At 52.3% G+C, this 24,356-nt stretch overlaps 1 protein-coding gene and 2 long non-coding RNA genes across 16 annotated transcripts in view; 2 read left to right on the top strand and 1 right to left on the bottom strand.

Annotated features, from left to right (window-relative positions):
* Positions 1-889: 889 nt before the first annotated feature.
* Positions 890-6,202, top strand: LOC107968815 (uncharacterized). The gene is made up of 2 exons (XR_010152577.1): positions 890-1,144; positions 4,084-6,202. It is a non-coding gene; the product is annotated as an uncharacterized LOC107968815 (long non-coding RNA).
* Positions 1,849-24,356, bottom strand: part of IL21R (interleukin 21 receptor) — a 46,920-nt gene continuing 24,412 nt past the window's right edge. For 5 of the 14 annotated variants that reach the window (XM_024349494.3, XM_024349495.3, XM_054669054.2 and 2 more), the window contains 8 exons: positions 20,749-20,813; positions 16,424-16,526; positions 13,176-13,375; positions 10,750-10,904; positions 9,151-9,328; positions 8,594-8,693; positions 7,782-7,863; positions 1,849-5,336 (listed from right to left, as the gene is read on the bottom strand). In XM_024349494.3, coding sequence (XP_024205262.1) covers positions 4,587-5,336; positions 7,782-7,863; positions 8,594-8,693; positions 9,151-9,328; positions 10,750-10,904; positions 13,176-13,375; positions 16,424-16,526; positions 20,749-20,797 — 1,617 coding nt within the window. In that variant the 5' untranslated portion in view covers positions 20,798-20,813 and the 3' untranslated portion in view covers positions 1,849-4,586. Of the gene's footprint in view, positions 5,337-7,781; positions 7,864-8,593; positions 8,694-9,150; positions 9,329-10,749; positions 10,905-13,175; positions 13,376-16,423; positions 16,743-20,748; positions 20,814-23,502; positions 23,644-24,356 lie in introns of those variants that run through there. The other 9 variants (XM_063797748.1, XM_063797747.1, XM_063797745.1 and 6 more) reach the window with 5 other exon arrangements.
* LOC107968816 (uncharacterized) lies at positions 8,582-10,436 on the top strand. The gene is made up of 2 exons (XR_001710281.3): positions 8,582-8,667; positions 10,251-10,436. It is a non-coding gene; the product is annotated as an uncharacterized LOC107968816 (long non-coding RNA).

The raw sequence follows: 24,356 nt of genomic DNA, 5'->3' as shown, positions 1-24,356 counted from the left end.
ATCCGCCTGCCTCGGCCTCCCAAAGTGCTGGGATTATAGGCGTGATCCCAGCCTAGCCTGGTATTTCTTTATAGTGACACAAGGACTAATACAAGGTCCTTCCTTAGGATAGAAGGAGAGTCCTTACTGTGGGGATAATATCAGAATAATGCTAGAACACTTTCTGCTGCAAGGGACAGAAACCCACCTCAAACCAGCTTAAGCAAAAAAGGAAATTTATCAGCTCATTGATTCAGCTAGGGTAGGCAGGGTTATGCTGTGGTAACAAACAGCCCCATCTCAGCAGCTTAGAACAACAAAGGATTGATTCCTTGCTCACGATACACGTCTATCACAAGTGAACTGAAACTTCAGTCTGTATCTCCTCCCTCAAGGACCCAGGTGCCCAGGCAGATGGAGCAGTCACCATCATCATCTGTCTCTGTGACAGAGGAAAAACACCCCAGGGGGTGTGGTAGCCATCTGAAAAATGCTCTGCCCAGAAGTGAGACTTATCACTTCTGCTCACAACTGCCCAGTCCCAGCCAGTCACACGGCCCCATCTGGCTACAGAGGGTCAGGATGTACAATCCTGCCATGTGCCCAGCATATGGTGAACAGCATAATGACTTCCATACTCATGTATCTAAACGGTCCAGGAGAAACGTGGTTTCAGGCATGGCTGGATCCAGGATCTCAAGAGCTATTACCATCTCTCAGCTCTGCTTTCTTGTGTGTTTCTTGCTGCCCCTCCCAGTACCCTCCTTACAGCTTAGTAATCCCAGCAGAAAGAGAGCATGGACCAGCTAGGGTATGTCTGTCCCTAAACTGTACTGTTGCCAGGGGGAAGAAATGTCCTACTGGGCAGGCCTGGTTCACGTAGCCACTCCCAGAGCTGGGGTCAGCCACATCTCCAAACTGCTGCACAGGCAGATGCAGCAGGCACCCACAGGGTCTGCTAAACCTTCCTCACCTCTTGATCTAGGTACGTTCCAGCAGAGCAAGGTGAAAAAGAGCTGAAATTGGCATCAGAAGCCCAGAGTTCTGGTTCCAGCTCCGACCACTCATTCAGTGTGTGACCTCAGGCAGGTCACCAGCCTGAGCTGTGCCTTCATTTCATCTGTCAGACGGATGACTCTGCCCCTCAGAGCTTGCAGACGGCAAGGTGAGGAATGCGGCAGCTGGGAAAGTGATGTTGCTATCGGTCCCCCTTCCTCTTCAGTGAGTCTTGTCAGCAATTCTGGCCTGGTCTTTGGAGGGCGAGGAGCGCCTGTCCCACTTGCTCCTGACCCTTGGTCATACCTCCAGGCCTTTGTCCAAGCTCTTCCCTCTGCCCCAAATAGCTGGTACATCTAACAACGCCTATTCATTTTTCCTTTTTTTTTTTTTTTTTTAATGAGACGTAGTCTCGCTCTGTCACCCAGGCTGGAGTGCAGTGGTGCGATCTCTGCTCGCTGCAACCTCCATCTCTCAGATTCTCCTGCCTCAGCCTCCTGAGTAGCTGGGGTTACAGGCACCCGCCACCGCACCCAGCTAATTTTTGTATTTTTAGTAGAGACTGGGTTTCACCACGTTGCCCAGGCTGGTCTCAAACTCCTGACCTCAAATGATCTGCCTGCCTCGGCCTCCCAAAGTGCTAGGATTACAGTCATGAGCCACCACTCCCAGCCTCCTATTCATTATTCGAAATCCAACCAACACCACCTCCTCCCTGAAGCCCCCTACCCCTCTTGATGTTCTCTCTGGGCTACCATCGGTGAGCTGGGACTCACTCGTACCAGCCAAGAGAGCAGATTGTGCATATCTCTTCCCAACTCTGTGTTTAGACTCAAATCAGGAGCATGAAATTACACCATGGAAATAAGCAAATGCTACAAATCAGGCTTTATTGAGTGCCTACTATGTGCCAGGCTGGGACTAAAGGCAGTGAACAAAATAGAGTTGCTGGCCTGGTATGACTTGTGTTTTATCTTTATCTTTGTTTCCAGTATGCATTTATCTCTGTCTATCCAACCAACCATTCTTCCTTCAAGCTTTTTATTAAAGCCATTAAGAGTAATAGCAAAGACTTTTGCACCAACTTAATACCATCTTCCTATCCACCCACACATCCATCCATCCTCCATCCACCCTCCTACCTACTAATCCCTCCTTTCAGGTGAGCCAGCTCTTGTCTCCAACTTTTATTTTTAAGAGACAGGGTCTTGATCTGTGACCCAGGCTGGAGTGCAACGGTGTAATCACAGCTCACTGCAGCCTCAAATTCCTGGGCTCCAGCGATCCTCCCACCTTAGCCTCCCGAGTAGCTGGGACTATAGGCAAGCACCACCACACCTGGCTAATTTTTTTAAAAAATAATAATTTTTGTAGAGATGGGGCCTTGCTATGTTGCCCAGGCTGGTCTCGAACTCCTGGCCTCAAGTGATCCACCTTCCTTGGCCTCCCAAAGTGCTGAGATCACAGGTGTGAGCCACTATGCCCGGCCCTCCAACTTTGCTCCTCTGTGTTTATAAGCTGAGTTCCCTTCAAAGGTGGGATTCTGAGGAGCCTCATCTGCCCCAGTCCAGAGTCCCCCAGTCTGGCCTCAGGCCTTCCCCAACCATCTGTGTTCCCCTCCGCCACCCAGCAAGCTCTGGGTGCAGGAGAGCTGTGCTGCTTTCCTGGGAGCCTGTGGCTCAGGTGGCACCCACAGGTGGCTCCTGGAACCTGTTGCCCCCAAGAAGGTGTGAAAACCACAGCACATCTGGACCCAAGAGTCCCTAGGGTGCAGGTGCACGGGGTGTTGAGGGCTGCGCCTGCTCCGTGCAGAAGCTGTGCTTCCACTCTTGTGCTCCCATCCAAGTCTCACACCCCCCGATCCCAGGCTCACAGTCCCACTCTTATAACCATCAGTGTTCTAGAACCTTCCAGCCTCCTGCCAGGCACCGAGGACTCTCATGCATTCTCTCAGCTACCTCTCCCAACCACCCCACTTCACAGATGAGTCATGAAGGAACCTTCGGCAGGACTGACCTGTGCTGACTTCCAACCCGACCCTGTTCCAAAAGCATGGGTGAGCTAGAGCTGGCTCCTCCAGCACAGCCCTGCAGCCAGCAGTCTGACCTTTGGGGAGGAAGACGGGGCCGGGCCAGGGTGGCCCCAGCTCTACTAAAAATACAAAAATTAGCCAGGCGTGGTGGTGTGTGCCTGTAATTCCAGCTACTCTGGGGCTGACGCAGGAAATCGCTTGAACCCGGGAGACAGAGGTTGCAGAGAGCCGAGATCGCACCACTGCATTCCAGCCTGGGCGACGAGAGTGAAACTCTGTCTCAAAAGAAAAAAAAAAAGAAAAAGAAAATGTTGCTAAGAAATATTTTCTTAGCTTCTTAATTCACATTTCAACAGGTTCTCTGACAAATCATTGACAAACAACTTGACCTCCCTTCAATTCTCCAGGATGAACAAATAAGACAGGATTTATTGGCAGGATTGAATTGGGGCAGGGTAGGGGGCCCAGCAGGATGTGTGGCCGGAGCACACTGCATAGTTCCAACCTGCACCCCCCCTCCATGAGTGCCACGGGGGGTGGGTCCCATGAGCCATGGCCTGCTACGTAATTGGTGTTTAATAAATATCTCTTGGGTGCATAAAGGGAATTTTTAAAAACTTAGTAGCAGAAGTTAGAAAAAGAAATCTTGGTTGGTGGGGAGCTGTTTCCAAGAGACGAAACGGACTGATTTTAAGCCTGGAAACCCCCCCTGAGTGGCCCTCTGCAGGCGGGACGGCCCCGCGGGCGCCCAGGCTGTCGCTGACGATTGATGTTCTCACCCCCGCCCGCCTCGGCTCTGGCCGCAGAAGGAAGGAAGCTGACGTTTATTGAGGGTCTGCTCTGGGCTGCGTACCGTACACGGGTGACATCGCCAATTTCCCCCAGGTGTGTCATGCCTTCCCCACTGTCTGGATAAGGAAACTCTAGCCCAGAGAGGGGAGGCGACTTGGCTCAGGTAGCACAGCCAGAAGGTATCAGAGTCAGGATTCAGACCTTCGTCCATGGGCCGCCCAAAAAATTGCCATTCCCGAGGTCACCATGGGCTCACTCCATCCCCTTTTGCTTCCTGTTGGCAGGTGATAAGGAACAATATGGACTTCTTGCAGCTCCGGGAGGCAGACGCTGGAGGGCTGGTGACCTGATCCCACAAAGCCCCGGAGGTGCTGTGGACCAACTTGCAACACAAGACGCTAGGAGGGAGGACGGCTGTTGGCATCTGTTGACCACAAACACGTTTGCTGTGCACACTTGTGCACATGGGTGAGCTCCGTGGGTCCAGACATGTACAGGGCAGGTGAATGCATTGAGTACCATGGGCATTATCCCAGGCCCACAGGCACGTGCAGTCACACACACACGTGGACATGCCACTGCGCACCTAAGAGACACACACACACACACACACATGCATATGCACACACACACATATGCACACACACACAGACACTGTAAACATCAGGCTCAAAGGCCCATCCAGGAGACCAAAGGCTGCAGGTGTCTTCACATCACAGCCCAGGTGACCTTGTCTCTGGCTCAGGGCCCAGTGGCCTGGCCAGCTCTGGACATCCAGTCAGCCTCACTAGCTGGCCTGGGGTCCAGGGCTCGAAAGTGGCGGAGGAATGACCACCCACTGGCGGAGGTAGCTCCGGGGGGGTCCTTCATCCCCGGGGCTGGTGAAGTCACACTCCACAGGGCTGCTGCAGTCAGAGCCCACAAAGCCACTGTCAAACGTGTCCATATCCAGGCCGGCCAGGGGTGAGCCCGCCTCACTCTCTGAGACCCCTCCAGGTGACCGGCCACCCCAGGGCAGTCCCCCAGCCCAGTCCTCCCCATCTGCAAGGGGTGGCTTTAGTCTGTCCAGGAGGCTTCCCAGGGGCCCTCCCAGCCCAGGGCTGCCAGCTGAGACACAGCCACAGGAGAGGACTGTGGTCCCTGCACCCAAGAGTGGGTCCTCTAGGCCTGGGCTGGGCTCCAGGCCAGCATCCAGGTCCAGGGCTGGGTAGCCGTCATCCTCACAGCTGCAGGGCCAGGTGCATGGCCCCTCTGCATCTAGCACAGTCACTGTGTCAATGGACACCAGGCCGTATGGCCGGTCCCTCTCCTCACTGTAAGCTGAGCCCCCCAAGTTCTGGGCTGTCGGCCAGAAGCTGGGCTTGGGCACACCGTCAGACTCCACCAGCTCTGCTGGTTCTTGTAGCTCCGTGAGCTGCAGCCTCTTGGCCGGGCTCCGTGGTGGGTGGCAGCTGTACACCTCCAGGGTGGAGGGCACCTCTGGGCTCCAGGGTCCCAGCTCCAGGCTAGAGCCAGTGAAGGGTGCACCCACCCATTTCTGTGAGAGAGAAAAAGAGAGAGTCATAGCACAGGATGAGGGTAAGGTGAGGGTTTATTTTTCTTTTACTTTTATTCTTTTGAGACAGTCTGGCTCTGCTGCCCAGGCTGGAATGCAGTGGTGCCATCTCGGTTCACTGCAACCTCTGCCTCCCAGGATCAAGTGATTCTCCTGCCTCAGCCTCCCAAGTAGCTGGGACTGCAGGCGCCTGTCACCACACCCGGCTAATTTTTGTATTTTTAGTAGAGACGTGGTTTCACCATGTTGGCCAGACTGATCTTGAACTCCTGACGTCAGGTGATCCACCCGCCTCAGCCTCCCAAAGTGTTGGGATTACAGGCGTGAGTCACTGTGCCCAGCCAAGGTGAGGGTTTAAACAGACAGAAAGGCAGACACAGACACAGAGACAAGACAAAGAGACATCAAGAGAGACAGACAGAGACATGAAGATAGACAAAAGACACCGAGAGACAGAGAGAGAGAGAGGAATCAGGACCACAATGTGCTCCCACCCTAGTGGATCCCCCTCCTACTCTGGGCCTCAGTTTCCCTACTTGTAGAAGGGAGTTGCTACCCTTAGTAGTGTGACCAGTCAGACAACTGGTGGCCCCATAGTCCAGGCAGGGACCAAGATTCCTGAGTCAAGGAGACATGGGGGCAGGAGGGCCTGAGGTCTGAGGTACCCCTGAGCCATCTCCTGCTTTCCCGCCTCCTTGATGCTTCTTGAAACCTAGCACTCTCCTGGTTTATGTGTCCCCACCAGACAGACACTTGGCCCCTGGACATAAGTCTTGTCTCTTCTGTCCATGGCTGTAGCCCCAGTGCCTAGCACAAAGAAGGTGCTCAATAAATGTTTATTAACGAAATGAATGGGTGGAGTGGATCAATGAAAAGCCACTTGGAAAGGCCTTTGTACACTTTGAGGATAAAGGATGTGGGTGATGCTGGCTGAGGCGGTGGCCCTTAAACTTAAAGGACCCTCCCCTTCCCTCCCCTGCCAGGACTCCCACTCACGACACCAGAATCCTCATGCAATTGGCAAGGAAAATCCCCAGGAATGGGTATCTCCCTGTTTTGAGCTCATCTTCCTCAAAAACTCATCTCAGAACTGTGATGTGGCCACCACCACTGATTCAAAGTCGCTTCTCAGCTGTGTGCCTTTAAGCCAATTACTTACCCTCTCGGTGCCTCAGTTTCCTCATCTGTAAAATGGACCTAATAATAGCACCCACCCGTAGGGTCGTCGTGAGGATTAAATGAGTCACTGTTTGTGATGCTCCTAGGGGACTGCCTGGTATATAGCAAGTGCTATATGAGTATTGGTAAAAATCAACCCAAAATCAATGTGATATTTGAGCTTTAGGGAAGAGGAAAGGGTGGGTCTTATGTGGGTTGGGGTCCATGTTCCTCCCTGCCCACTCTTTGGCCTCCTCATGGGTGCCCTGGGGGCAGTGGAACATCCATGCTGCAGGGGCTGCTGTGAATATGAGAATGAGTGAGGCAGGAAGGGTGTCCAGCGCAGCACCAGGCAGACAGCAGGAGCTCAATCAATGGTCTAGGTCTACACTGTCTGACTTTCAGGCTGGGCTGCAGCAGGTGGGGCTGGCCCTCCCACCTCTGTCACCACATCCTCTCTGTGGCAGCCCCTCCCACTGCTGCAGGGTGGGTGACACGGCTATAAATGGGCACAGACAACCTGTGGGTGCTGGCAGGTGGTGGCGAGTTGGAGGCTTGGCAAACGTTAGTGTGCTTTGCCTCGTGGGCCAGGCTCTTTCCAGAACCTATTCCCTCTCCAACCCAGATTAAGGACACCTAAGAAAGGACCAGTGGGGCAATCTGTGACTCAGGAGACCACCAGCCTCACCCCCTCTCCCAGTCTGGTTCCTTGGGCTGGGCCAATGCTGCATTATTTTGTTTACTTTTTCTTTTTGATTTTTTTTTTTTAAGATATAGTCTCTGTCTGTTGGCCAGGCTGGAGGGCAGTGGTGTGATCATAGCTCACGGCAGCCTCTGAACGATCGTCCTGCCTCAGCCTCCTGAGTTGCTGGGACTACAGGCATGCACCACCTCGCTTGAATGATTTTTAAGTTTTTGGTAGAGATGGGGAGGCGGAGTGGTGGTGAGGGTCTCCCTGTGTTGCCCAGGCTGTTTTTGAACTCCTGGCCTCAAGCAGTCCACTTGCTTTGGCCTCCCAAAGTGCTGGGATTGCAGACGTCAGCCACCACACCTGGTCAAATCTTGTTTAATTCTTCTGCCAATTCTGCACCACAAGAATGACTGTCTACACTTTGCACATGGGGAAACTGAGGCCTGGCTTGTGGCTTGGCTGAGACCTGGATGCTCTAGGCCTGTGGGGTGAGGCTGGGGAGCCTGGGGTGAGGGGAGGTGGGGCTCCTGAAGAGGAGGAGGGGCTCCGAGGAGCTCATCACAGGGTGGGGAGCTCACCTTGAAGTCTCCGCTGCAGCCCTTGTACAGGGGCACGAAGAACCGCTCAGGGCTGGGGACGGCCCATATCTTCTTCCATAGCCTGAGGGGGCAGAGAGGGGTGAGGACCCTGACATCACCAGAGGGCAGCCTGGCCTCCCATTCGGACGCTCCCCAGCTTCATCCTACAGGAGCTTCCGAGCATCCCAAGACGCAGCCCAGGCGCCTCCCTCCTTCCCTGGGGCTTGGTTTCCCCTTCTGTAAAATGGGAGCAGCAAATCTCCCTCACAGGCTCCTGAAGGGATATCGTGGTTATGTTCTTGGCTGCCTGTTGCGTGCTGGGCAAATGTTGCCCCTTCTGAGCCTCAACTTCTTTATCTGCAACCAGGGGTGCGCAGAGAGGCCATTTCAGAGGTGTGGACTATTACAGCCACCTCTTCACCACCACCTAGTGGCCCCTTAAGCCCATTAAGCCTCAAAGCTTAAAATCCACTGGACAAGATCACAGCTGAGGTCCCTGTTTAAGGGCACAGAGTTTCAATCCCAATTTCTCCACCTTGGAGCTGTGTGACTTTGTCCTTGACATCTCCTTGCCTCAGTTTCTCCATTTGTAAAATAAGGGCAACTGCAGTGTCTCAAGCTCATAGGGCAGCCATGGGGGTGAAGGGAGTGCCCTCCACAGTGTCCAGCACATGGTGGCTGTGAGTTGGTTATTATCCCATCATCATCATTGTTACCATGATGACAGTCATGTTTTCCAACCCTGCATGTATCATACAGGGGCAGTGGCCCAGGCTGACCACCTCCCTGCCTTCCTGATCCCCTGGCCTCACCTCCACAATGGATGGGTCTTCAGGCTCCAGAAGGCAGGAATGAAGACTATGACAAGCAGGAGGAGAAGCAGCAGGTGAGGGTTCCAGCCTTCCTTTAACTCTGGGAAGGAAGCAAAGAAAGGGTTAAATGGCACCAACTCTACCAGAGGCCATATGGGGTGGGCATGGTGGGAAATGGGTCTGGGGTAGAGTGGAAGGGGGTAGGAGAGGCTGTTACTGCTAGTGTCTTGAAGTGAGATGGATCTGGGTTCAAATCTTGTTCTCATTCCTCACCCCAGGCAAGTAACTTCATTTCTCTGAGCCTAAGTTATCTCGTCTGAAAAACAGGGCCGATTCCCACTTCGGAGTTAGGGGGATCAAATGCCTAACAGAAGAAGCAGCTGGCACCCAACAGGGCCTGGCCAGCAGGGGCTCTAGAAATGTAATTGAAGGGCTACATCTGAGGATGAACAACTGAATACCTCCCAGCTGTGCCAGAAAGCTCAGGACTTAGGGTGGCTAGAACAGGACAAAATTTGGTACCAGGAGTGGGGTGTCCATCCCAGCTTCACACCTACCCTCTGACTGGGTCTGAAAGATGACCGGGTCACTCCATTCACTCCAGGTCCCCTGGTAGGAGGAGCCAGGCATGGGCGCTGCCCGCACCTGCAGCTCATAGCTCGAGTCTTTGCGGAACTCCAGGGGGAGGAGGGAGACACTTCTTGAGTCCACTGAGATCAGCTTTCTCCTCGGACTCTGCCAGTACAAGGAAAGGATGCACCAGGTCAGGGTTAAACCAGGCCAGCCCCTGCCTCCAGCAGAGCCACCTCTTTTCCCAGCTTCCATCAAAGGGGCTGAGTGTCTCTTCTCTTCCCACAAGAATCAAGCCTATGCCTGAGTAGCTGGACTCAGGCATGGGGAGCACAGACTCACCAGCACTGCCTGGCCCGTGCATGTGATAGGATGCTCTGTTTGATTTCTCTTTGATCCAATTCAGCCACTCACAGTCCTGGCAGTGGACTCTCCCTGCAGGACTGGGCATATCTCAGGAGTGGTAATGGTCTGGCAGCATTCCAGGCAATGCATACTTTTGGAATTCTTCAACAGTTGAGGACATTCTCAACCAATGTACTACTGATATAAGTCTCAGTACATCAGTTGAGAATGTCTTCAACTGTTGAAGAATTCCAAGAGTTGACATACTGACATTCCCAACAGCAGGCATTTCTAGAACTCTAACTACAGACATCTTAGCAATGGATACCTCTGGAAATCTTCCACTGGGGACTTTCTAAAGTATGGCACTCATGGACATCTTCAGCTGGGACTATCCTAAAGGATGGGCAATTCTAGAACTCTTCAGCTGTGACTGTTCTATCATTGTTACTATTTTTTATTTTTTAGAGACAGTATCTCACTTGTGACTGTTCTAAATAGTGGGCTGGAAGGACATCTCTCAACGCCTTCATGTTTGAAACAATGGGCCCTCTAACACTGGACCTTTTTTTTTTTTTGAGATCGAGTCTCACTCTGTTGCCCAGGCTAGAGTGCAGTAGCGCAATCCCAGCTCACTGCAACCTCCGCCTCCTGGATTCAAGTGATTCTCCTGCCTAAGCCTCCAGAATAGCTGGATTACAGGTGCATGTCACCACGCCTGGCTAATTTTTTGTATTTTTAGTAGAAACAGAGTTTCACCATGTTGCCCCGGCTGGTCTCAAACTCCTGACCTCAAGAGATCCACCCGCCTTGGCCTCCAAAGTGCTGGGATTACAGGCGTGAGCCACCGCACCTGGCTGGACCTTCTTAATAATTGATACTTCTGGAACTCTCCAACTATGGCCATTCTAAGCAATTGGGAAGCTTCCAGGTTGCCCCGTTTCTGAAACTCCTTCTATTGTGACTATGCTAGACCTGGGGTGGAGTCTGGGGAAGGGACAGTCTCTTTGGCATGCTGGCTGAGGAGACCAGTTTGGGGAGGACAGATTATTCAGGGGTCTCCTACCTTGGGGAGAAGTGAGGGGAGGAGGAGGGCCCGCTGTGAGGGAGTGCTCGCGCCCTTGGTCTCTGTTCTTGGTCATGAATGATGTTGTTCACCCGTCTCTCCCACCCAGATGCCTTTGCACTCCGTCCTCTCCCTTCCCCTCCCACAAAGCTGCACTGATCCCCACATTCCTCACCACAGCCCAGGGGTCTCCCCGGTTCCTGTACTGCAGCTCATACTGAAGCTTGCCCTTCAGCATGTAGAAGGCAGGGTCTTCGTAATCTGAGCGCCAGGAGATATTATACTGTCCTGAGAAGGTCACAGTCACGTTGAAAGGGGGAGCCGGCTTGACTTGGTGGAAAAACCCAGGAAAAGAAAATGGGGTGAGAATTTGCTGCAGGTGAAAAGGATTTGGTGATGGGAGGAAGTCCTGCCTGCCCCCACCCCTGCCTCCATGCCTGACCCATCATGGATGAGATGAAGACCAACAACCCTGAGTGACTTTGGGCAAAGTACTCCCGACTCTGGGCTTCAGTTCATTCATCTGGGACCTGGGAGATTTAGACCTGATCAGGATTGCAAACTCAGGGGCGGGCAGGTCACAGAGAGGAGTGAAGCAGGTTTAGGGACTGTGACGAAATAAAACAGTCTGGCTGGGTGCAGTGGCTCATGCCTGTAATCCCAGCAGTTTGGAAGGCCAAGGCAGGTGGGTCACGAGGTCAGGAGATCGAGACCATCCTGGCTAACACGGTGAAACCCCATCTTTACTAAAAATACAAAAATTAGCCGGGCATGGTGGCAGGGCGCCTGTAGTCCCAGCTACTCGGGAGGCTGAGGCAGGAGAATGGCGTGAACCCGGGAGGCAGAGCTTGGAGTGAGCCAAGATTGCGCCACTGCACTCCAGCCCGGGCGACAGAGCGAGACTCCATCTCAAAAACGAACAAAAATAAATAAATAAAAGAGTTAAAAGTGAATGGCCCCAGCAGCACAGAGTGGTCAGCTTTTCTAAGTTTTCTAGGGAAACACACACGCACATGCATGCACACACGCATACACAAACACACATGTGCACATGCACACCCACACACATGCATGCCCACACATGCACACCCAAACGCATGCCTACACATGCAACACACATGCACACGCACACACACGTGCATGCACACACACAAATGCACACGCACACACATGAAATCTGAAACCCTGCTTTCTAGGCACTGAAGGGGCAAGTTTCAATATGAGGTGCAGAATGGGAAACGGGAGACCCCTGGAATTATCATGTGAAATCTCCAAGGGTTTTTTCCCCCTAGAGAAAGGATCTCACTGTGTTGCCCAGGCTGGAGTGCAGTGGTGCGATCATAGCTCACTTGCAGCCTCAACCTCCTGGGCTCAAGCCGTCCTCCCACTTCAGCCTCCCAAGTAGCTGAGACTACAGGTGGATGCGACCACACTTGGCTAATTATTTGTCTATTTTGTAGAAATGGGGTCTCACTATCTTTGCCCAGGCTGGTCTCAAACTCCTGGCCTCAAGTGGTGCTCCCACCTCAGCCTCCCAAAATCCTGGGATTGCAAGAACAAGCCACTGCACCTGGCCTATATTAAGTTTTAAAGTTAGCAACCCATCCAAAAATGTCAGGTGTCTCGAACACCTGACCTCAAAAGATCCACCTGCCTCAGCCTCCCAAAGTGCTGGGATTAGAGGCGTGAGCCACTGTGCCTGGCCCCTGCCCTGGTTCTTGTTTTGTGTTTTGAGATGAGGTCTCGCTATATTGCCCAGGTTGGTCTTAAAGCCCCAGGTTCAAGCAATCCTCCTGCCTCAGCCTCCCAAAGTGTTGGAATTACAGGCATGAGCCACCTCGCCCTGCCACCTGCCCTAATTCTGAACTCACAGATAAAACTGCTCCCACCAACCAGGCCCTCCTGCCCCTGGGACCCCCCTCTACCTCCAGCCTGGAGGGAAATTCCAGGCCTCCCTGGAGCTTATGAGGGGGAAAAAACCCAAGAGGGTTTTTTTTCTGTAACTCAGTGTCGTCCATTCGCCTCATTATGGGGTCAGGATCCCAGAAAGTCAGGGTTAAAAGGACATTTGCTCTACAAATAGGGAAGCTGTCCCAGAGGTAGGTATGCCTCATCCATGGTCACACAGATGGGCAGAGCTGAGCCAGAACACGAACCCAGAAGTCCCGGGTCCCAGCCTAGCTCCTTCAATACCTCTCAAACCTATTATCAACCTTTCACACTTTAGTAAAAAATAGCGCAACTCAAAACAGAACTCTAAGGTGTAGTGAGGACATAGGCCAGGTCAGATCTGATGGAAGGAGGAGAGCTGGCCCAGAGGGCACGGAGTAGGGGACCCAGCCCCTACCTATAATCCTAGCACTTTGGGAGGCCAAGGCAAGTGGATCGCTGGAGCCCAGGAGTTCGAGACTGGCCTGGGCAACATGGCAAGATCCCCGTCTCTACTAAAAATACAAAAATTAGCTGGGTGTAGTGGTGTACACCTGTTGTCCCAGCTACACGGGAGGCTGAGGTGGGAGGATCACCTGAGCCCGGAGAGGTCAGGGCTGCGGTGAGCTAAGATTGAGTGCCACCCTAAGCCTGGGGTCCCAGGATACTCACTGCTCTCAGCCAGGAGAAAGCTGCCACACTCCTGGGAGTAGTTGCCAGACTGGTCTGTGATGTTGACACTGAAAATGTCGTCGGCCATGAAGTGGAATACATCCATGTGGCAGGTGTAGGTGGCATGCGTGGCATTGTGGGCCGACCTGTGGAGGCTGCAGGAGGTGGCCTCGTCCTTCAGCTCTTCATACTGGTCTTGCCTTCAAGGACAAAGCAGCCGGTCATGGCTGGAAGCCAGGGGCAGGGGGGATGGTGGTGGGCTCAGTGCTCAGGGCCAGGGCAGAAGCCCAGACTCTCAGGGCTGGGAGGGATTTGAGGTAGGGCTGGGGGGTGGTCACCTGGTCCAACCAACCTTTTCCCAGGGAAGGTATCACCTCCCCTGCAGCATCCTCAATGAATTGTGTCCGGGCTCAGCTTGCACACCTCCCAGGGGCCAGGAACTCACTACCTCATTTAGGGCAGCAGCTCTCAATTTTGGAAATTTGGGCCATTCTTGCTTGGACTAAGCCTAAATCTGTCCCTGTTGGTCCCAACAACCAGATGGCTGTCCTGCAGGAAGGGCGCTAGGCATTTTGGGTTTCCTTCTCTCCTTTCTGTCCAACATCCACTTTTTTGAGACAGGGTCTCACTCTGGCCCCAGGCTGGAGTATAGTAGTGTGATCACGGCTTACTGTAGCCTCGACCTTGCCAGGCTCAGCTGATCCTCCCACCTCAGCCTCCTTAGTACCTGGGACTACATGCATGCACCACCATGCCCAGCTAACTTTTTGTATTTTTTGTAGAGATGGGGTCCCACCATGTTGCTTAGGCTGGTCTCAAACTCCTGGGCTCAAGTGATCTGCCAGCCTTGGCCTCCCAAAGTGCTGGGATTACAGGACTGAGCCACCTCGCCCAGTCCCCAAATCCACTGAATATCTAATAATAGCCTGTGCTGAGGGCCAGGAAAAGAGCTAAATGAACCTCATCTCCTCCTCTGAGTGGACTTCTGGGAAAGCTGGTGGGATGGGATTAGGAAAAATGCTGTGGCTTTTTAACTCCCACTGGACAAAAATGATGGGTTTTGAAGTATGTATAGGAGTTTACCAGATATTAATTTCCCTACCTAGATGTTCAGGATCTGAACATGACCACTCTCTAGGCCCAGTAGGGATGTGTGGACTGAGTTCTCTGCCAAATTTGCTGGAATAGAAGTTCCTGCTGAATAAATGCTCTCCAAGCCTCCCAGCCTGAACTTGCTCCTTATTCCCCCTCACCCTGCCTCACTCCACTCCAGCCACACTGACCTCCTCCCTATTCCTCAAACTCACCAGCTCTTCTCCCACAGGGCCTTTGCACTGGCAGTGCCCTCTGCCCAGCTCCCTGGCTTCCTCCTTCTCACTAGAAGTTGTGGTCCCTTTACCTGAGGTCCAGTGTTCTGTCCTTGATATAGCACCCAGTATTATTAGAAAGTATCCTGTTTGGGGCAGAACACGGTGGCTTATGCCTGTAATCCCAACACTTTGGGAGGCTGGCCATGCGGCAGACCGGCCATCCCAGGGTCTCAAAACCATGGGCGACCTGTGTGGGCGAGAGAGTGGCCTTTGAAGCTGGTGGATAGACCAACCCTGCGGGCTCCTGACTTTTCAAGTCCTGTGAGCCCTGAGTGGTTGTCTGAAAGGCGGGTACAGTGGGCGGATCACTTGAGGCCAGGAGTTCGAGACCAGGTGGGCTAACATGACAAAACCCTGTCTCTACTTAAAATACAAAAATTAGCCAGGCATGGTGGTGCACACCTGGATGCAATCCCAGATACTTGGGAGGTTGAGGCAGGAGAATTGCTTGAACCCAGGAGGTGGAGGTTGCAGCGAGCCGAGATCATGCCACCGCACTCCAGCCTGGGCAACAGAGTGAGACTCCGTCTCCAAAAAAAAGAAAGAAAGAAAGTGTCCTGTTTGGGCCTGGCATGGTGGCTCACACCTGTAATCCCAGCACTTTGGGAGGCTGAGGTGGGCAGATTGCTTGAGCCCAGGAGTTTGAATCCAGCCTGGGTAACATGGCAAAACCCTGTCTTTACAAAAACTACAAAAATTATCCAGGTATGGTGATGCATGCCTGTAGTCCCAGCTACTCAGGAGGCTTAGGTGGAAGGATTGCTTGAGCCCAGGAGGTCGAGGCTACAGTGAGTTCTGATCCCACCACTGCACTCCAGCCTGGGCAACAGAGCAAGACCCTGTCTCAAAAAAATAAAATAAAATAAAATAAAATAAAAAAGAGAAAGCACCTTGTTGGTTGTTTTGTGTGTCTGTCTCCCCCAGCCTCCGCCCCACTGTGGTACATCAGTTCCAAGGCATCTGGGGCCTGGTCAGTCTTGCTCTGCTGAATCCCCAGTGCCTGCAACAGTGTCTGGCAGGAACTTAATACATGTTTTGTTTTGTTTTGTTTTGTTTTGTTTTGTTTTGTTTTTGAGTTGGGATCTTGCTTTTTTGCCCAGGCTGGAGTGCAGTGGCGTGATCATAGCTCACTGCAGCCTCGACCTCCTGAGCTTGGTACCCCTGCCTTAGACTCTCAAGTAGCTGGGATTACAGGATTGTGCCACCACACCCGACTGATTTATTTTTTGTAGAGACAGGGTTTTGTGATGTTGCCCAGGCTGGTCTCAAACTCCTGGGCTCAAGTGATCCTCCTTCCTTGGCCTCCCAAAGTGCTGGGGTTAGAAACATGAGCCACTGCACCTGGCCTATAAATGGTTTTGAATGAATGAATGAGCTGATGGATAACAGAAGCTCTTCTTTATCCTGAGCTGCATAGGGTCTAAAAGGGACCCATGGCCTTTGGAGTTGGGCGGTCTGAATTTGAATCCCAGCTCCAGCATTCACTGGCTATGTGACCTTAGGCAAGTTGCTTAACCTCTCTGAACCTCAATGTCCTCATCTGTAAAATGGGAGTAATCATTGTGAGGGTTGGGAGTGACCATTCATGGGAAGCATGTAGCTGGGGGCCTGGTACCTAAGTGCTTGAAAAATCATGCGGGAAACCGGCCATCCCGGGGTCTCAAAACCATGGCCGACCTGTGTGGGTGAGAGAGTGGCCTTTGAAGCTGGTGGATAGACCAACCCTGCGGGCTCCTGACTTTTCAAGTCCTGTGAGCCCTGAGTGGTTGTCTGAAAGGCGGACACAGTGGTCCTCAGTGCACAGTGTCCTCCTGGGGGAATCACTGAGCAGGCACCCTGAGTTGCATCCCCGGGGACTGGTGAGGCCCGGCTACTTACCAGGTAAGGATGAGCGTGCTGGGGTGGAGGTTCCACATCTCCAGGATGCAAATGACCGTCTGGAGGTAATCCGTGTAGCAGACGAGGTCGGGGCAGCCCCAGCCTGGAGGGTCAGTGGGGAGAGAGGCCTTGGTGGGGGGTGGCTTGGGACTGCAGAGCTTCCTCTCCATCCCCTCGAGGGCTGGAGGAAGAATGGGTGCAGGGGTCCCCAGGCCGGGACAAATATGAGGACTCAGGAGCTGCTTAGATGTAGGCCTGGCACTCAGGGGGCCTCACCACCTGGAAATTCCTTGTTTGAGCACCAATGTTTCAAGGCTGGCTATGAAGACAGGACGCATGTGATGGCAAATAATATAAAACTAGCTGGTCCCCAGCTCAGCACCCTCCTCCAGAGCCCTGCGCCCGGCCACCAGGTCTGTGTCCCTCCTGGCCAAGCTCCCACTCAGAATGGCAATATCCTAAATGCCCCAGATGCGGTAGGAACCCAGCCAGAGCACACACACACACCCCAAGAGGGTCAGGACCTCATAGAGTCAAGGACAGCTATGCTGAAAATGTCCCAAAACCCTGACAAGGAAGAGGTCTCGGCTCTACAGAAGTTGGATCCACAGGACACCCACTCTCAGAGATTCAGGAAGTGCTTCAAGGAGTAGGAAACCGTGAGAGAATTAAAAAGCCCTTGGACACTTTTGCATAAAGGTCTGCGTGATCCTGCGGCCAAAAATGCCACCGCCACCAAGAAGTCTTCTAGGTATTGCCCTATGAGGCAATTTTGTTGGAAGATTTAACACCTTTCCATCCTGCTCCCCAAACATTAATTGTTTCGCTGTGTTCTAAAACAGGGGTGCAATCATCATCTACATTTTGTTAAATGTGGACAAAATCAGTGGAATAATTTGTAGCTTTGTTTTGTATATTCGAGTGCCAATTCCACTATTTTTTGCTGCTATTTACTAGAAACTTGTACCGCTCACCTCTTTTTGAGATAGGATCTCTTGCTCTGTTGCCCAGGCTGGAATGCAGTGGTGCGATCTCAGCTCACTGCAGCCTCCACCTCCTGGGCTCAAGCAGTCCTCCCACTTCGACTTCCTGAGTAGCTGAGACTACAGTTGTGCACCACCATGCCTGGATAATTTTTGTGTTTTTGTAGAGACAGGGTTTCACCATGTTGCCCAGGCTGGTCTCAATCTCCTGAGCTCAAGCGATCCACCTGCCTCAGCCTCCCAAAGTGCTGGGATTGTAAGAATGAGCCATCATGCCTGACCTTGTTCCCCTTTTTAAGTAGGTTCATTTTTGGTGGCTTTTTCCTATTTTCCCTTGACTAATGAAGACCCCTGAGGTGGTGGTGGTAGATTCCCTTCCTGGGTCTCACTCTAGGACAGAACCTATATTCGGAGCCAAGAATACTGTGTCTGGAAATATCCTTTAGTTCATTGTAGAGATGAGAACACTGAGGCTCCAAGACTAGACCATGCCTCTTGTCTCTCTTGGTCTGGGCTGCTGAGACACTCACCCAGGGAAGGAAATACCTAGTCTGTGCTAGTTTTTCATAGCCGCACACATGACAGATATTGCTAATGGATCACAGCACTCCCTCCCCTAGGCGTGACCTCGGAATGCTTCTCAACTTCTCTCCAGGCAGTGGCTACCAAGGGATCTGAGTCATGGAAATAAATCTTGCTCTAGGAGGGGGCTTTCCTCAGGGAGACACACAGAACTTGTCAGTGGGGTGAAAAGGAGCTAGTTCCAGCACTTGGTGGAGAAAACAGGACTGATTTTGGCAAAACCTCAACACAGAGCCTCTAAGTAGCTGTGTCATCTCTGAGTTCGTATCCTCGTGGTTCTTAGAGCTCTGCGAATTTGGAGAGGAGCTGCCATTCCTAGCCAGGCTCAAAGCTACCAAGGGACAGGGTTTGTCTCCAAACTTGGGGAGGCAACGGCAGCCCCCGAGTGGCAGGGAGGTGGCACCAGGGATGAGAGGGTGGGAAAATGCCTGGTCAGTACCCCAGCCACAGGGCAGAGAGCCCCAGGGCCATCCCATGTCTGGGGTTATGAAAGCGTGCAGGAGGCAGTGAGAGGTGCACAAAGTAGCTCTGTGACTGCAAACATGTGACTCAAAACTGCTTCTCCTCCCCATGTGTAAGCCGGAGACACTGCTTGCCCTAGAGGCTGTTGAGGTGTTGAGATGAGATCATGCCTGTGCCTGCATGCTGCCCGCACACGGCTATCACTCCACAGATAGCAGCACAGCATGGTGAAGGCCATGCTACGGTTTGACGTCTGTGTCTCCCCAGAAACTCAGTTGCCAATGTGATCGTATTAAAAGGTGGGGACTCTAGGAGATGATTAAGTCATGGGGGCAGAGCCCCCCTGAATGAATTATTGATGCTATAAGAGGGCTGGACGAACCCAACATTCAGACCCTTTTTGCCCTTCTGCCATGTGAGGATGCAGCGTGTGTCCCCTCTGGGGGGGTGCAGCGTTCAATGTGGCATCTTAAAGGCAAAGATGGGGGCTGGGTGCGGTAATCCCAGCACTTTTGGGAGGCCGAGGCGGGTGGATCATTTGAGGTCAGGAGTTCAAGACCATCCTGGCCAACATGGTGAAACCCCAACTCTACTAAAAATATGAAAATTAGCCATGGCATGTGCCTGTTATCCCAGCTGCTCGGGAGGCTGAGGCATGAGAATTGCTTGAACCTGGGAGGCAGAGGTTGCAGTGAGCCAAGATTGCACCATTGCACTCCAGCCTGGGTGAGAAAGCAAGGCTCAGTCTCAAAAAAAAAAAGCAAAGATGGGCCCCTCACCGGAATCAAAGCTACTGCTGGTGCCTTGATCTTGGACTTCCCAGCCTCCAGAACTGCGAGCAGTAAATGTCTATTATTTATAAATTACCCAGTCTCACGTATTCAGTCACAGCAGCACAGACAGACTAAGACAGACCCCAAGAGCGAACTGATCCCAGCTCTGCCTCTTCCGGGTAGTGTGGCCATGCACCTGTCTCTTAGCCTCTCTGAGCCTCCTCAGCCAAAAAACTGGGCGTCATTACAACATGTGCCTTGCGGGGCTGTTGGGACAGTGGAATGGGATGACGCTCCGAGCTTTGCATGCAGCCAGGGCTTGTTATCTGCACCCGCCAGATGTGGAGCCATGGTGGGTGACCCAAAGGCTTTTTAGAACCAAGATGAGGATGCTTGCCACTCAGAAAGGGAAAATCAAAGCTTGACATCTGTTTCCTGAAGGAGCTATTTGAGGTCCTGGGTCTTCTGGTAAAAACCAGAGAAAAATGCCCATGAGTCAGCAGAGCAGCTGTTGAGTTCCTCCCCTGCCCCTAGGCCGGCCTCCACACAAGTCTGTGCTGGATCCCGCCTCCTCATGGCCCCCTCCTCCAGGAAGCCCTCCAGGATCTCTTAGTCCTAGGCAGTGCCCTTTCAGTCGGACTCCTGGTCTTCCCAGTTCTGCTTTCTAACGTCACCCCCTCTAACCACAACATCTGGTCCTCTGGGGGCTGCCTACCAAGGTTCAGTCTCCTTTTGGCTCTTCCTCCTGTCCCCAGCCCAGGGACCACCAGTGCCTGCTAAGAATCCAGCGATTTTTTTTGTTTGTTTATTGTTGTTGTTGTTGCTGTTGTTTTGAGACAGGGTCTCGCTCTGTTGCCCAGGCTGGAGTACAGTTGTCACCTTGACTCACTGTAACCTCCACCTCCCAGGCTCAAGCAATCCTCCCACCTCAGCCCCACAAAAAGCTGAGACTACAAGCATGCGCTCCTATGCCTGGCTAATTTTTTTTCTTTTGTAGAGACAGGGCTTCACCATGTTGCCTAGGCTGGTCTTGAGATCCTGAGCTCAAGCGACCTACCCTCCTCAGCCTCCCAAAGGGCTGGGATTCCAGTAGGAGCCACCGCACCCGGTGCAGCAATTGTTGAAAAACATTTCCAAGGAGAGTCATTACATAAGGAGAAACTGAGGTTAGATGGAAGGCAGAACTTCCTCACTCAGAGAATTGGGAGCCAGCCAAGGCAGAGGTCAGGGGAAATGAAGGACGAAGCCTTTCATCCCCCCAGTGACACCTGAAGACACAAGCCTGTGGGCTGGGCCACCTGAGACTCATGTCTACCGCTTCTGTTTCATGGAGCCCTTTGGTGGATGGATTCTGATTAGTGGAGAGCCGGCTACTGGACTCGCATCAGCCTCAAGGGCATGGATGTCATCTGTTCTGAATCTGTGGACTCTAGCCGTGTTTTTGAGCCCACAAAGCCAGCCCGGCCCTGGCTCAGCTCTGTGATGGGGGCCCTCCCCACCCGCAGACCACGGGGCAGCCACTTACCTCCCTGGAGCAGCAGCAGGAGCAACGGGGCGGCCCAGCCACGCGGCATGCTGACTCCCACGGGCCTGCAAGAGACGTACAGTGGAGGGTGAGCCAGGTGGGCTCAGGGCTCCCCCGGCCTCCCCCTCATCCTGTCTCTTCCCAGGCAGACTTGCCCCCGATTCTTGGAACTGTCTTAAGAAAAATGCAAGATCCCGAGCGGCCTGTGGATGACCCCAAGAACTCCCACCTCTTAGAAATGGCAGATTCACCCCAAGAATCCCTTCTCCCACCTTCTTCCTGCCCCCGCCCCATCACGTCACAAATGCAAAGTGAATTTGTTTTATTATTTTATTTTAATATTTTTAGAGATGGGGTCATGTTCTGTTGCCCAGGCTGGAGTGCAATGGCGCAATCACGGCTCACTGCAGCCTCAACCTCCTGGGCTCAAGCGATCCTCCTGCATCAGCCTCCCGAGTAGCTGGGACCAAAGGCACGTGCCACCACGCCTGGCTAATTTTTAAAACATTTTTGTAGAGACGGCATCTTGCTATGTTGCCCAGGCTGGTCTCAAACTCCTGGGATCACATGATCCTCCTACCTCGGCCTCTCAAAGTGCTGGGATAACAGGCGTGAGTCACAACGCCCAGCACAAGGTGAATTTAAAGAGGGAGGAGACTGCTGACTATTTTGCCCTTGCTGAGCCTATTGATGTAGCATTGTGTGTGAAATTAAACTTGTGTGTTTATCTATCTAACAAAGAAGGAGGGAAAAAGAGAGGAAGGGAGAGAGAAAAGGAGAAAAAACTAGTTTGGAAAGGGGGATCTGCTGAGGAGCAATTTTGGATCTTCCTTCCTATAAACATCCATGTTGTAAAAAAAAGCCAGTAAATTGGCTTTTCTTATGTTTATTTTTTAGACAAAGTCTCACTCTATCGCCCAGGCTGGAGTGCAGTGGCCCGATCTTGGCTCACTGCAACCTCTACCTGCCAGGTTCAAGCGATTCTCCTGCCTCAGCTTCCCAAGTAGCTGGGAATACAGGTGGCCGCCACCACGCCCGGCTAATTTTTGTATTTTTAGTAGAGACAGGGTTTTGCCATGTGGACTAGGCTGGTCTCGAACTCCTGGCCACAGGTGATCCACCCACCTCAGCCTCTCAAAGTGCTGGAATTACAGGCATGAGCCACTGCACCCAGCCATCAATAAATTGGCTTCTTACTGAATAATAAATCCAAAGTTAACCCACAAAGTTAACCACTGCTGAATACTTAAGGTTAGCCCAATAATGAGGCTCCTTACTCCATCACAAAGCCCAGATTAGCCCACTCGGGAGCATGCTAGGAAATCCAGGCCTGACCAAACAGAGACAACCTGACCTCCTAATTTGGGCCAGGATGGAGAAGGAACCTCTTTGGGGAGCAGAGTGAGTTTATCCAGAAAGAGTGCCCTCTACCGTCTTGGGCAGAGGAATGCCCCACCAGTCTGGCGATGCCAGACTTCTCCTGGGACTTGTCTGTTTCACCCACCAGCTCTGTGTCTGTTTGAGGAAGTGCCAGCCAGAGGGCAGTGGTCCACCTGCCCAGACTCAGGAGCCCCTCCCAGACCAGCCCCTATAGACAAGAATGGAGCTAAAGCTAAACCTAAGAGGGATGCCCCATGCAGGACCCAAGTCACAGGCATGGCTTTCTCCAGACGCCATCCCTGACTCCACAAGGGGAAGATCCTCCTCCTCTGTGCCGGGGTTCCCAAAGATCCGACTCTGGCCCCATCCATAGTTCCCTCTGACCTCCCTCACAGAGCCATCAAAGAACCCTGGGGCAGGGCACAGGCTGGGGGGCCAGGAAGGTTCAGATGACCAGCTGTGTGGCTCCGGGCCAGTCCCTTGCCCTCTCTGAGCCTTGTAAAGTGGAAACAGCAAGGCCTGCTTCCAGGCTTCTTGTGAGAATTCAAGGAGGTGATTTGCATAAAACCCTGGGGATGGCCCCCATCACATAAACACTCAAACAACAGCTGTAATTGATGGAGAAGGTAGAGCCTCAGAAACAGAGGGGGTCTCAGAATGATCTAGCCAAGAGTTGCCAAAATATCTCATATCCAAAATTTTGGCCATATTTGTATATTGTGTGCACTGTTGTTTATTTTAATACATATTTTAATATATTTTCTATAGATAAGCACACTTAAAAATTTAACTCCAGCATCATCCTAAGCAATAACATCACTACTCAAATAAAATAATGTTGGGGTAGATGCAGTTTCAACCTGCTTTTAGGAATATGAATCCTGTGTGATTCCAACCCCTGCAGAGGTCCTGTTATCACACTTTGAAGATGTGGCCTCTGATCGCAGGAGGGGGAGTCTGTGTCTGCCCCCTCACTATTCTGTCCACATCCATCACCCCAGCCACGGTGCGAGTCCTGACATAGCTCTGTCCCCGTCACTCCCTGATGGTTTTATCTTGACCACAGCACAGCAAAAAGTGCAAACTCCTTTGCCCAGATTCAATATTCCTCATCTCCAGCTTGACCAACATAGCAAGACCTTGTCTCTACCAAAAATAAAAATAGAAGTAAAAATAAGTTAGCCGGGTGTTGCGTGCCTGTGGTCCCAGCTATTCGGGAGACTGAGGAAGGAGGATCACTTGAGTGCCGGAGGTCCAGGCTGCAGTGAGCCATGATTGCACTATTGCACTCCAGCCTGAATGAAAGAGTGAGACCCTGTCTTTAAAAAAACAAACAGACAAACAAAAAACTCCTCATCCCTCCTAATTTCTTACCTCTGCCTACATCACAGAGCCCTAGGGATGTGGAGGGGGTACCTGCTGCTTCTGCCTGCCCGGCGTCTCTTCCCAAAGAGCTCCTCTATCTGAGCTGCCTCTAGTGGTTTGCCTGAGGCTGACTCCACCCCATGCTCCACAAAGTGGGCTCCTGACCCAGGCTTGGCCAATCAAAACACCCCATCTGTCTGACCACAGTGATTGCATCAGGGATGGATGTCAACCCAGGCAAGGCCAGTGAAAGCAGTCCTGAGATTTTTTTTCTAGAACTCTAGAAAACTGACACTTTTTTTGGTATCTTCTCAGAGCTTGTAGCCATCTTTGTCACCTCTTAGAGACAGCCTCCTTGAAAATGACAGCCATACTGAGAAATACAGGTCAGGAGTCCCCATGGCATCATGGGAGGTCCTGGATCCAGCCATATCTGATGTCCACCCTGTGGACTTCTCATTCCCATGAGCCAAAAACCACCTATGTTGCTTAATCATGTTGAATTCTATTTCTGTCACTTGCCACCAAAGATCCCTGACACAGTGGAGTTGAGAAAAGGGCTCAGAATTTGAAGCCAGAAGATCTTGAAGCAAATAGTAGCTCTTCTCTGGCTCTTTTATTCTCTGAACTCAGTTACCATCTCTGAAATGGAGGCAATAGTGCTCACTGCACCTGGCAGTGAAGAAGAGGCTGTGAGAAAGCAGATGTGGTAGTGCTTCATGGACTGTGAAGTGCTGTACCAGTGCACGGGTTTCCTGCCATTACTGGCTGACTGCCCTGAATTACTCATCGTCTCCCCGGCAGCCCAGGCTTCGTCATGCATCTTTGCCTCTGCTGGAGCAGACTCCTGCCCTCCAACACCT

Source organism: Pan troglodytes, chromosome 18 (genome assembly GCF_028858775.2).
Source record: "Pan troglodytes isolate AG18354 chromosome 18, NHGRI_mPanTro3-v2.0_pri, whole genome shotgun sequence".
NCBI lineage: Eukaryota > Metazoa > Chordata > Mammalia > Primates > Hominidae > Pan > Pan troglodytes.
Note: the sequence above shows the minus strand (reverse complement) of the source record. Positions and strands in the feature narration are given on the sequence as shown.